This window comes from Rhinoderma darwinii, chromosome 4, assembly GCF_050947455.1.
Source record: "Rhinoderma darwinii isolate aRhiDar2 chromosome 4, aRhiDar2.hap1, whole genome shotgun sequence".
Classification (NCBI taxonomy): domain Eukaryota; kingdom Metazoa; phylum Chordata; class Amphibia; order Anura; family Rhinodermatidae; genus Rhinoderma; species Rhinoderma darwinii.
Window position 1 is genome coordinate 390,816,334 of NC_134690.1, and position 13,878 is coordinate 390,830,211.

Here is a 13,878-nt window from a genome sequence, read left to right on the forward strand (position 1 = left end):
TGTTTGTTTGTATGTATGTTTTCATGTGTGTGTGTATGTATGTATGATAGTTTGCATGTATGTATGTATATATGTGTGTATATTTGCATGTATATATGTGCATGCTTGTATGTATGTTTGTATATATGTATGTATGTATGTTTGCATGTATGTTTGTTTGTATATATGTCTGTATGGCCATGTATGATACTGTCTGCTGGTGCCCTGTATCTAAGTCAACTTCGCGGCAGGCTTCTATACATGGTATAACAGTCAGTATCACACATTAAACTGAATCTAAGCCTACGACATGTTTTATTTCATTTTTTTTAAAGGTTTCGAGGACTACTTAGATGACGTTTTTTTTCCTACAATAAAATGGTTAATGAGGGTTGTGTTGGGGGTGCTTTATTTCAATAAAATATTTTATCTATATCTTTGTCTTTTTCTTTTCAAATTTTATTACTACTTTAGTAATGGCCGCTGTCTGAGTGACAACATCCATTACTAAGGCGAGGCTTAGTGTTAGCCGGTACAGAGGCTAACACTAACCACCATTATTACCCCGGTACCCACCACCACCAGGGGTGCCGGGAAGAGCCAGGTACGATCCAGTACCCGACCATCTGTTGTGATGGCCGGGCTCTGGGGCGGCCGCAGGCTGGTATTATGAGGCTGGGAAGAGCCAAAAACAGTGGACCTTCCCACCCTTGTAATGCTAGGCTGCTGCTGCTGTGTTGTATCTGGCTGGTTATAAAAATGGGGGGGACCCCACGTCATTTTTTTAATTTATTTTATTTTTTTTAAAAAGACATGGTGTTCCACCCAATTTATCATAACCAGCCACATACAACACAGTGTTATTAGCCTGGGAATGGACAAAACCAGTGGCCCTTCCCACCCATGTAATGCCAGACTGCTGCGGCCTTGTATATGGCTGGTTATTAAAAATGTGGGGGACCCGTCTATTGTTAAATTTTAAAAAAAAACGACGTGGGGGTCCTTCCCATTTTTATAACCAGCCCGATACAACACAGCAGCAGCAGCCTAGCATTACAAGGGTGGGAAGGTCCACTGTTTTTGGCCCTTCCCAGTCTCATAATACCAGCCTACGGCCGCCCCAGTACCCGACCATCACAACAGATGGTCGGGTACTGGATCGTACCAAGCTCTTCCCGGCACCCCTGGTGGTGGTGGGTACCGGGGTAATAATGGGTGGTTAGTGCTAGCCTCTGCACCGGCTAACACTAAGTACCGCCTTAATAATGGACGCTGTCAATCAGCCAACTGCCATTATCTAGGCACTAATAAAGCTTAAAAAAAAACACAAAGACAATTCTTTTTTATTGAAATAAGAAATCCCCAACAAAACCCTCGTTAACCATTTTATTAAAATTTGAAAAAACGTAGATCTACGCAGTAGTCCAACGAATCGAAGGCGTAGTCCAATCGGTACATCAAAATCTGCAACAACATAAAAAAACAGTTATCAATGTGAACAATACCAATACTTCTACTCACCTACACACATATATACACGCACACACAAACAAACAACCATACACAAACACACACATATATACACAAACACAACAAGATATACACAAACACACACATATACACAAACACACACATATACACAAACACACCCATATATACACAAACACACACACACATAAACACACACCCATATACACACATATACAAAAACACACACACACACAAACATCTACACACAAACATATACACAAATACACCCATATATACACACACATATACACAAACACATATACACAAACACACCCAAACACACACACACATAAAAACAAAAACAGACAAAGACACATACCCAAACACACATATATACACAAACACACACACATACACAAACACATACACTGTTTCTTTTAAATGCTGCTGGGGAACACGCTCGATCCACTATATAAGGCTGCGCTACAGTGCAGCATTTAAAAGAAACAGGATCCTGACCTGTCCATAGAGTTTAAAGCAGCACAGAGTATTTCAGGAGATGAGCGTGCGGATCTTGTGCGGGGTGGTGACTTGCCAATCATGTGAAGGTGTTATTGAGGACAGGAGTGGAGGAGAGGTAACAGACTGAGCTACGTAATTGTAAGAGCAGAGTTCACAGCAGCACAGAATCTGCACGCTCCTCTCCTGAAATATTCTGTGCTGCTGTGAACTCTGCTCTTACCATTACGTAGCTCTCAGTCTGTTACCTCTCCTCCACTCCTGTCCTCAAGAACACCTTCACATGATTGGCAAGTCACCACCCCGCACAAGATCCGCACGCTCATCTCCTGAAATACTCTGTGCTGCTGTGAACTCTGCTCTTACCATTACGTGGTGACTTGCCAATCATGTGAAGGTGTTATTGAGGACAGTAGTGGAGGAGAGGTAACAGACTGAGAGCTACGTAATGGTAAGAGCAGAGTTCACAGCAGCACTGAATCTGCACGCTCATCTCCTGAAATACTCTGTGCTGCCTTAAACTCTGTGGACAGGTCAGGATCCTGTTTCTTTTAAATGCTGCACTGTAGCGCAGCCTACACGACCGTAAAAACTCCCGTTATTACGGGTCGTAATTACGACCCCTAATAACGGGCTCATAGACTTCTATTGGCGACGGGTGCCTTCCCGTTTTCTCACGGGAAGGTGCCCGTGCCGTTGAAAAAGATAGAACATGTCCTATTTCAGGCCGTAATAACGGCACGGACAGTCCATAGAAGTCTATGGAGCTCTCGTAATGACGGGTGGCTACATGTGTGCACCCGTCATTACGGCAGCGTTGCTAAGCGACGTCAGTAAATAGTCACTGTCCAGGGAGCTGAAAGAGTTAACTGATCGGCAGTAACTCTTTCAGCACCCTGGACAGTGACTACCGATCAGTATAAACCTGTAAAAAATAAAAATAAAAGACGTTCATACTTACCGACAACTTCCTGCTTCCTCCAGTCCGGTCTCCCGCCCGTTGCCTTGGTGACGCGTCCCTCTCGACATCCGGCCTGACGTCCTGGATGACGTTTCAGGCCATGTGACCACTGCAGCCAATCACAGGTCAATCACAGGCTGCAGCGGTCACATGGACTGCCGCGTCATCCAGGGATGTCGGGCTGGATGTGAAGAGAGGGACGCGTTACCATGACAACGGCCGGGTAAGTATGAATTTCTTTAACTTTTATTACAGAAAAGGCTGTCCCTTCTCTCTATCCTGCACTGATAGAGAGAAGGGGCTGCCGATTAGTGCAGTGCTATTTTGCCGCCAAAAACGTGCCCGTAAATACGGGTGGAATACGTGTGACACCGGACCCGTATTTACGCCAGTATTTACGGGTGGGAAAAAATACGGTCGTGTGCATGAGGCCTTATATAGTGGATCGAGCGGGTTCCCTAGCAGCATTTAAAAGAAACAGGATCCTGACCTGTCCACAGAGTTTAAGGCAGCACAGAGTATTTCAGGAGATGAGCACGGCCGGCCACGGGCAGCCATTCGTTTTTCCGAGCCGTGCTCCCATTATGCACACGACCGTAAAAACACCCGTTATTGCGGGTCTTAATTACGACCCGCAATAACGGGCTCATAGACTTCTGTTACCCACGGGTACCTTTCCGTTTTCTCACGGGAAGGTGCCCGTGGCGTTAAAAAAATAGAACATGTTCTATTTTTCTATTTTACGGGCCGTGCTACTATAATTATAATGACAGCACGGTTCGCAAAAGCGGCCGGCTGCCCGCGACCGGCCGTGCTCGTAATTACGAGTCGTAATTACGAGCACGGCCCATAAAATAAAAAAATAGAAAATGTTCTATCTTTTTAACGGCACGGGCACCTTCCCGTGAGAAAACGGGAAGGTACTCGTGGCGTTATTGCGGGTCGTATTTACGACCCGTAATAACAGGTGTTTTTACGGTCGTGTGCATGAGGCCCCGTAATGACGGGTGGCTACATGTGTGTACCCGTCATTACAGCAGCGTTGCTAGGCGACGTCAGTAAAGGTCCAGGGTGCTGAAAGAGTTAACTGATCGGCAGTAACTGTTTCAGCACCCTGGACAGTGACTACCGATCACAATATAGAGTAACCTGTAAAAAAAAAAAGACGTTCATACTTACCGGGAACTCCCTGCTTCCTCCAGTCCGGTCTCCTGGCCGTTGCCTTGGTGACGCGTCCCTCTCGACATCCGGCCCGACATTCCTTGATGACGATGCAGCCCATGTGAGTGCTGCAGCCAATCACAGGCTGCAGAGGCCCTACAGCCAATCACAGGCTGCAGAGGCCTCTGCAGCCAATCACAGGCTGCTGCGTCAGAAAAGAAGGTCGGACTGGAGGAAGAAGAGGGACTCGTCACCAAGACAACGACCGGGTACGTATGAAATGCTTTTTATTTTATTTTTAATCAGCAGCCTCTTTTCTCTATCAGTGATTGATAGAGACAAGTGGCTGCCGATTTGTATAATATTTTTGACCGGTTTCGGTCAAAACGGATTCGGCCGAACCCGGTGAAGTTCGGATTTGCTTCGAACCGAACTTTTCCGGAAGTTCGGACCGAAACCAGGTTCGGTTGTCCCGGTTCGCTCATCTCTACCCCTGTAGATAGCAACCCCCCCTTCCAGTATAGATCGCGCCACTGTAGCTCCCTGAAGGAGCGGAATCCCCGTGTGTCCGGGGATTCCGGTCCTGGAGCGCTGCTTGATGCCTCTGTCCTTATATGGACAGTGACATCAGGGAAAACTCCTGAGGCGGAATCCCCAGTCACAGCGTTGCAGACGCTATGACCGTCGATTCTACTCCAGGAGAAGCTCCTGACGTCTGTGTCCATGACGTCATTGGCTTCTCCTGGAGTGGAATCCCCAATCATAGAGTCTGCAATGCTGTGACCGGGGATTCCGCTTCAGGAGTTTCCCCTGATGTCACTGTCCATATATGGACAGAAACATCAAGCAGCGCTCCAGGAGCGGAATCCCCGGTTGATATCTACAGGGGGGCACTATAGCAGAGCAGGGAGATACCTCCCTGCTCTGCCATAGTGCCGTCGCTACCGCTATAGCAGCTGCTAGCGGCGCCACCGCCCTCATGCCCGGTGCAACCGCTAGCAGCCGCTATGGCTGCTACAGCGGTAGCCACTAAGTGAAGAAGCGCCCGGGTGCGACTGCAGTTAGTGTGTGTATCCCCCGCTGGTAGTTGCAACGGCGCGGGAATACACACACCCGCTTGCCGTGCGACCGCACTGGCCCCCTATATATACATACATGACGTGATTATAGGTGTCTCACACCTGGCGGTCGGGAGCAGCGGTTACTATGGAGACAGCAGTGGCGGCCCAGGCTCAGGGATGATGGGAGAGGCCCGGCCTGTGGGTGACGCCGCCTCTTTCCAGCGCTGGATCCCGGAGCCGCCTCCTCCTCCACCTCCGGTGTTCTCCAGCCGGGACATGTCGTGCTCCGGGCGGCCTGACTGCTGGCTGTGCAGGAGCGGAGTCTCCATGGAGGAGTGAGCGGCGCTCCTGACAGACTTCCCGGGATAACCCTGCACCGCTAGTCCGGGGATCGCTGGGAGGAGACTGGAGGCCGCAAGTGACATGGCCGGGAACTGCAATAACTTCAACCCGGGCACCGGGGAGATCATCCAGCTCAATGTGGGGGGCACCAGGTACAGTCACGGGGGCCGGGATTATTATTATCCGGATTCATTCAGTGTCACACAGTGTTATATGATAGAAATACCTCACAAAGTAATGCCTGGCTACAATTGTAACAAACACTCAGCTGTGAGAAGTCTCAGGTCTCTAAAGATTCTCTATGTGAGCAAGAATGTTTCTATTCACTGACAGCTGGCAGACGTATCTAAATGTTGAGGAATTTAAACTCGAAGTCTGTTACAAAGTTGCACAACAGTCAATGTGGGGGGGGGGGGCTATTGCAAGGGCTTGTCCACACACAACGGAATTGCTGCAGAAAATGTCTGCATCAATTCCGTTGAAAAAATGCAGGCGTTCCGCTGCGGAGAAAAAACGCACCTTTTTATTGCATAAAATGGTGCGTATTTTGTTGCGTTTTCCCAATGCTGGAAGACGGTGACATCTCCTCTGAAAAACGCAGCAATTCTGGCCACTTTCCGCAGCAGGAATTGAAATGCAGCGGTACGAAAAATACGCATCGCAGGTGAATTTCTGCTCTGAGTTTTTGCGCAGCGTGCCGATGAGATTTGTTAAATCTCACCCACTTTGCTGCTACTGTATTCTGCTGCGTGCTTTTTCGCAATTCCGGATGTAAAATACGCAATTCCGCTTCGTGTGGACAAGCCCTAAAAGGGTTTTACGAGATCAGCCGCTCCGGCGCTCCCTGCTGCTCTTTGTAGATAACGCTGCGGCGATGACGTATAACCATGTGATTGCTGCATCCAATGACTGACCTCCGTGGTATACGGCACGTTATCGCTGCAGCACAGTAAACATTGAGCAGCGCCGGAGCCGCTGCGCTGGAACGACGGGGGATCTGTCCGGGGAGTAATGGATATTTTATTGTTTTATGACATTTATTCCCCGTCCCGCTCCACATTGGCCTGATTGGCAGAGACACCGCGTGGTTTTATCTGCGTTCTGTTTGTGTTTCTCAATCCACTCGGCCAGAAGCCGCCTTGGGCTACTTAGGCACGTTATGGAATTTGGTACAGAAAATCTGCACCGAGACCGCAGGTAAAATCCGTACTTAATATTGCGTTTTTAGGTGCCTATTTTACATTTTGATGTGGAAACCGGTGCAAATTTTGTGCTGCAGACTGTGATGCGTTTTTTTTTGTGAACTTTTCACATTTTCGATACGATTTTAAGTCCCAAATGCAAAATTAATTGACGTGTTGTAGATTTTTTAAAATCCGCTCTGCAGGTCAATTTACGTACAAAAAAATTCTGTAATGTGTAGAGAAGATTATTAGAAATCTTACGCACTTTTCCGGTACTGTATCACCATGCGGATTTCTGCAGCAAAAATCGCAACTAGAAGAAAAAGCCCGCGCTCCCCTCCCCATGCGCTCCCCTCCCCATGCGCTCCCGTCACCCTCCTGGGCTGGTCTGTGAAAAAGTTTTGTCCGATTTCTCCGCAGCAGCAAATGCAGCCTTAAAATATGCAGCAAATCAAGCACAATTTGGTATGGACTTTTAACCAAAATTGCCTGCGTAATCTGGGGTGGATTTCTTCGCAGCAAATCCGTCCTGTGTGAATTTACTGGGTTCCCGCGTAGCGTAAACGCTGCAGAAATTCCACAATGGAAGAGCCACAGCGGCGTTTACAGCAGCAGCAAAGCAACAACTCTCATCCACACGCGGCAGGAAAAATCTGCAGCTAAAACGTTCATAAATGGAATTTAACTCCGCAGCATCTCAATTTACGCTGCATATTCGTTGCTCTTCTGTTGTTTTTCCACATTGATTTGAATTGGGGGTAAAATCCGCAACAAATAGCCAAGTGTCTCGACTTTTGCGTCCGAAATGCTGCAATTCTGTTGCAAAAATAGCAAATAAGGAAAAAAAAAAAAATACAAGCCTTTTTTGTGTAAAATAAAGTCTATACTGTTGTCATAGCGACACTTTTGTTGTTCGTCCAGGCCGGCCCTTCTGGGGTGACGTTTCATCCCATGTGACTACTGCAGCGGTCATACGGGCTGCTGCGTCATCCAAGAGGCCGGACTGCAGGTCAACAGAGGGATGCATCGCCATGACAACGGCCTGGGGTAGGTATAGGTTTTTAGCGCTGGTTTCTGCAGCAGAGTTTCCGCCTGAAGATTTACACCACAATATAAAGTGTTTTTGTGACTTTTTGCGCTGCCCAATCCACTATTTGCCTGCGAACTTAAAGCGGTTTTCCATACGGTGTATAATACTAGACTTATAATCTTCCCTATGTACTTTACTGACAAGCTCCGCAACAATCCACGGTAAGGGCTTGTCCACACGTAACGGAATTGCTGCAGAAAGTTCCACAGAAACGAGCAAAAATTCAGCTCCGGAAAAAACGCACAATTTCCTGCATTTTTTACTGCAGAAAATGGTGCGGATTTTGCTGCGTTTTTTCACTCCACTTCAATTCAGTCCACTTTCCGCGCAGGAATTGACAGTCTAGTTTAAGAGTGTGTTCACACGGGCTATTTTCAGCCGTTTTTTGGGGTGTAAACGTGCTGAAAAATCAGAAGCGGAACACCTACAAACATCTGGCCATTGATTTCAATGGGAAATACGGCGTTCTGTTCCGACGGGGCATTTTTTTTATGCCTCATTTTAAAAAAACGCCCCGTAAAAAGAAGTGCATGTCACTTCTTGTGCTGTTTTTTGAGCCGTTTTTCATTGACTCAACAGCTCCAAAAACAGCCGTAAAAAACACTAGTTTGATTAAAAAAACGGCTGGAAATCAGGAGCTGTCTTCCCTAGAAAACAGTTCCCTTTTCTTCAGGTGCTTTTTGCTAAGCGTGTGAACATAGCCTAAATGCTAGGTGTAAATGCTGCCGCCGGTCAGTCCACGGTCTGGGGTAAACGCTGCCGCCGGTCAGTCCACAGTCTAGTGTAAACGCTGCCGCCGGTCAGTCCACGGTCTGGTGTACACGCTGCCGCCGGTCAGTCCACGGTCTGGTGTACACGCTGCCGCCGGTCAGTCCACGGTCTGGTGTACACGCTGCCGCCGGTCAGTCCACGGTCTGGTGTACACGCTGCCGCCGGTCAGTCCACGGTCTGGTGTAAACGCTGCCGCAATCTATTAGGATGTGAGATGACGGACCCCTCTGATTATCTGGAGAACGCGCTGTCCTCTGTACACGGCAATGTGTCGGATCAGTTTGATGCATTGGTTCTATATGTAAATTTAGGTCAATCCAGACTCTGAGAAGTCCCGGCCTTAGTTGGGCCTGAAATGTGTTTCTGTCGTGTTTAACCCTTTTATTTGTTCTTCAGATTCTGCACATCAAGACAAACCCTTATGTGGATCCCAGACTCCTTCTTCTCTAGGTCAGTAATCCCATGACTTCTAGCTCCTCCGGTAAATCTCACCTCTGTCATTCTCCAAGTATTTTTATACAATTTCTGCTGTTTGTATTGGAAATGACAGTAAACACACCTGACATGTAACGTTGTCCTGCGCTGCACGTGTTTCTGAGCACGTCGAGGACCTTCACCAACTGTGGAGGTGGATGTGGCTGCGCCCAGTACGTGGCCCTTCAACCAGACCTTTTGGGGGGGGGGGTCAAAAATAATTCTGCTATACTTGAAATCAAGGTTTCTTTTACCATCAATGACCCCTCCCTGACCGGCACAATAATTCTTATATAATGAAGGGGCCCTGAAGCTGGTAAGGTGGTGCTTTATAATGCTGCTGATTGGCCAGGAGGAGCTCACTATGGGGCCTATTCACACAGTGTAATCAAATTGCATTTTTTGCTGCTGTTTTTTTAAGAAATCACAGCACAGAACGTGATCTGACCGCACCGTGTGAACCAACACTAAGGGAAACCAAGCCCTGTGCATGTGAGGGAAGTGTGCCAGCAACCCATGCGCCATATGCTGGCTGTGGTACCGGTGCCATAGGTTGCTGACCCCCGGTGTAGCTTATAGTAATATATAAATGCCCTCCTTTGAATCGGTTTGGCATTGTTACAAATCCGCTTTATTGTTCTGGTATAATACCAGTATCGCCCACACAGGACACGTCCCCACTATCTGGGATTCATACTCCATTTCAAAGTTTAAAATGGCAAAAAATGTCCTAGTGTACATGTTGTTATTAGGCTATAATGCGAAAATCTAATCTGGCAATAGTGGTTTAGATCTAAAAAAGTGTCACGTTCTGGTTAGATGTAAAGATCGCTCTCGTTATAGCGGGAGCAAATTGCGCGCCAGTGTAGACGCCCGTCTGAATGTTGCGTTTGGAGGAACAAGAAAGTGACTTAACTCAGTTATTCGGGATAATTGTGCCCTGTTTACGCATCAGTTGTAGTTGGTTTAGGGGTTCCTGGCTTGGTTACTAGGACAGCGCCCCCTGTTGCTGAGTTTCCCTTTTCCATCATTTATCTGAATGGGACTTGCAGAAATCCAGCACAAGCTGCAGAAACAACATCCAAATGAATGGAACGGATTTTTAGTGGCAGAAATCTGCCGCGTGTGAATATACCCTTACTGGCTCAAGAAAAGTACAACGTCTTAGTGACGTGTTTGTGAGGAGGAGAACTAGACTTTCCGGGTGAGAATGTAAATGTTCTGACTGTGAACAATCGTTTTGTGTCTTGTCCGTATTGATGCAACTTTCTGTTATGATTTATTTTGCAGTCTGTTGAGTGGAAGGATTTCAACACTTCGGGATGAAACTGGAGCAGTGAGTAATATTCCTCCTTCTGGTCCCCCTTCTGGTCCCCCTTCTGGTCCCCCTTCTGGTCCCCCTTCTGGTCCCCCTTCTGGTCCCCCTTCTGGTCCCCCTTCTGTTCCCCCTTCTGTTCCCCCTTCTGTTCCCCCTTCTGTTCCCCCTTCTGTTCCCCCTTCTGTTCCCCCTTCTGTTCCCCCTTCTGTTCCCCCTTCTGTTCCCCCTTCTGTTCCCCCTTCTGTTCCCCCTTCTGTTCCCCCTTCTGTTCCCCCTTCTGTTCCCCCTTCTGTTCCCCCTTCTGTTCCCCCTTCTGTTCCCCCTTCTGTTCCCCCTTCTGTTCCCCCTTCTGTTCCCCCTTCTGTTCCCCCTTCTGTTCCCCCTTCTGTTCCCCCTTCTGTTCCCCCTTCTGTTCCCCCTTCTGTTCCCCCTTCTGTTCCCCCTTCTGTTCCCCCTTCTGTTCCCCCTTCTGTTCCCCCTTCTGTTCCCCCTTCTGTTCCCCCTTCTGTTCCCCCTTCTGTTCCCCCTTCTGTTCCCCCTTCTGTTCCCCCTTCTGTTCCCCCTTCTGTTCCCCCTTCTGTTCCCCCTTCTGTTCCCCCTTCTGTTCCCCCTTCTGTTCCCCCTTCTGTTCCCCCTTCTGTTCCCCCTTCTGTTCCCCCTTACGTTCCTCATCATACCTGTTTTCTGTCTTGCCGAGGACTGAGATGTCTAAGGCCATGTTCACATGGAGGAATTTGCAGGCAGAAAAAAATCTGCCTCAAAATTCCTTGACCTGCCTTCACTTTCTTTCCGCAGTTTTTGCGGCGTTTTTTGGACGCTGCCATTGAGTGCCACGGGCAAAAAACGCAGCAAGGAACGCTTTCTCTGCCTCCCATTGATTTGAATGGGAGGTCAGAGGCGGAACCGCGGCAAGAAATAGCATGCCGCTTTTTTTTTACTGTGAGCGGCTAAAGGCTGCCGCAGAAAAAGACTCCTCCGCCTCCCATTAAAATCTATGGGAGTCGGTTTCGGCCGCAGATTCCCAAGTCTCCGCGTCAACATCAGCGTAAAAAAACCTCAGTGTGAACTGGACCTTAGGATATTTTTACATGTGGCGGAAATGTCTGTGGCTGTTCCATAGATCTAAGTGAAGTCTGTAAAAATCCATGCACAAGCCGCCCATTCAGACGTATGGAACAGGATTTTAGTCGCAGAAATTTCTGCAGCAATATCTACCACGTGTGGACATTTCCTATATAGGGGTCGTCCATGACCATAAATAAAGATGACCTCCTTAGCGGTCACCTAATGTAATATTGCGCATGGTCAGTAAGGCCCAGGGACTGCAGGCGACAATGTCACATCATCGTATGATCTGACCGCTGGGGACCTGACGTCGTCTACAAAGCAGAAGTCTCCAGGATGATTTACAATTCCTTCAGAAGAGCATCCCGGCATAGCGATCAACTCATTATGGGCCCGGCTGCTCACCACAAGTCCAGTTGCTATTGGCGGCGAACATGGGGTCTATTCAAATGGGTAAAAGAGGGGGGTTCCCAAGTGGGGGAAACCCCTTTGTTGCCCATATCCCCTAATAGTTGGGACAACCCTTTTAAACCTGGCTTCACACAGAAACTACGATGGCAGCGTGAACAGAACCCCAGACATCCCCTTTGAATATATTAGATTTTTAAATCTATTCTAGGTTACTTTAGAAACATGAAAAACCCCTTTAAAGGTGTTATCTGGGTTATGATTTTTATTTTTTCTTAATGACATGTATTAACAAAAGGAGCAGCACTCACCTATCCTTTCCATAAGTGATCCAGCGCTGGCGCTCCGGCGGCACTCGGCAGTCATGTGGTGTTTTTCTGGCATTATGGCAGAAATACATTAGTCACCGCTGAGCCCTCTGATTGGCTGCAGCGGTCACATGGGAATGCCACCGCAGTGTCAGCGCTGGAACCCTGGCGGAGAGGACAGGTGAGTACTGATTCTTTTGTTACTTCATGTCATTTTCAGCCATTAATAAAATCTTTTCAGAACCTGGATATCTGTCCCCTTTCCAATTTACTTCTGTCACTTACACCGTGCCTTTCCCTTTCGGTAGACTGAGTAATAAAATAGAAAAAAATCTCCGGAGCAACGATTATATTGGAATGTATTGCCCTTTTACGTAAGGTTGTGAGCCCCCCTTTTTTTTTTTAACCTAAATATGTTAATAATCTATGAACTTTAAAGTCAATTTTAAAATGTAGATTCGGAAAAATTTAGATTGACTGAAAATTGCACTAAGAGCAGAGTCCTGGGGCTTCATCTTAATGAGTCTTTTCAATTTTTGTTCCTCTTATAGATATTTATTGATCGGGATCCAACCGCCTTTGCGCCCATTTTAAATTTCCTTCGAACAAAAGAACTTGACTTAAGGTGAGGCTACGATTACACTAGAGATTGTGTCTGGTCAGAACCGATGAAGAAAACTGATGCAAAAATTCTTTAGGCTTCATTCATATGGTCGCAATGTGGCCCCCGTTTGTTAGTCCATATTACAGCCTCGAGTCCTGGTTGGACTGCGGGTCTTATGACACGGACTAACAGCCTCATATGGACTTGAGGTCATTAGAATTGCGGTCAGGCCAGGACTGGCAGCGTAGTACAGAAACTTCAATGTGGCCGTCTGAATGAGGCCTACGTTTTTTAAAATCTATTTTTATAAATTTGTTGAGAAAAAAGGAATTTATTTAAAGTGTATCTCTGAAGTTTGGCCCCCAGAAAATAGAATATATGGCTTAACCATACAATTACAGCACTAAATTAAAGAGGCTCTGTCACCACATTATAAGTGGCCTATATTCTACATAAGGGGATCGGCGCTATAATGTAGGTGACAGCAGTGGTTATTATTTAGAAAAACGATCTGTTTTTACCACATTAGGAGCGATTTTAGCTTTATGCTAATTAGTTTCTTAATGCCCAACTGGGCGTGTTTTACTTTAGACCAAGTGGGCGTTGTACAGAGGAGTGTATGACGCTGACCAATCAGTGACCAATCAGCGTCATGCACTTCTCTCCATTCATTTAGTCAGCGCATAGTGACACTGCGTTGTTCACGATGTGCTGTCTTATACTGACATATTAACGTTACTGAAGTGCTTAGACAGTGAATAGACATTCCTTCCAGCCAGGACGGGATGTCTAGTCACAATCCCTGCACTTCGTTAACGTTTGTTTGGTACTTACAGCAGAGCAAGCGTTCTCTCGTGAGATCTCGCTGTAAATGACAGGTTACAGCGAGATTACGCTTTGCTCTGCTGTAAGTACCAAACAAACGTTAACAAAGGGCAGGGATTGTGACTAGACATCGCGTCCTGGCTGGAAGGAATGTCTATTCACTGTCTAAGCACTTCAGTAACGTTAATATGTTAGTATAAGACAGCGCATAGTGATCTTGCAGGATCCCTATGCGCTGTCTAAATTAATGGAGAGGAGTGCATGATGCTGATTGGTCACTGATTGGTCAGCGCCATACACTCCTCTGTACAATGCCCACTTGGTCTAAAGTAAAACAC

General features: G+C 47.1%; 1 protein-coding gene across 1 annotated transcript in view; it reads left to right on the forward strand.

Moving 5' to 3' along the window:
* Positions 1 to 4,945: 4,945 nt before the first annotated feature.
* KCTD3 (potassium channel tetramerization domain containing 3) overlaps positions 4,946 to 13,878 on the forward strand; it is a 48,174-nt gene continuing 39,241 nt past the window's right edge. The window contains exons 1-4 of the mRNA XM_075863334.1: positions 4,946 to 5,645; positions 8,935 to 8,988; positions 10,303 to 10,348; positions 12,663 to 12,736. Of these exons, the coding sequence (XP_075719449.1) occupies positions 5,575 to 5,645; positions 8,935 to 8,988; positions 10,303 to 10,348; positions 12,663 to 12,736 (245 nt within the window). The 5' untranslated portion in view covers positions 4,946 to 5,574. The remainder of the gene's footprint in view (positions 5,646 to 8,934; positions 8,989 to 10,302; positions 10,349 to 12,662; positions 12,737 to 13,878) is intronic.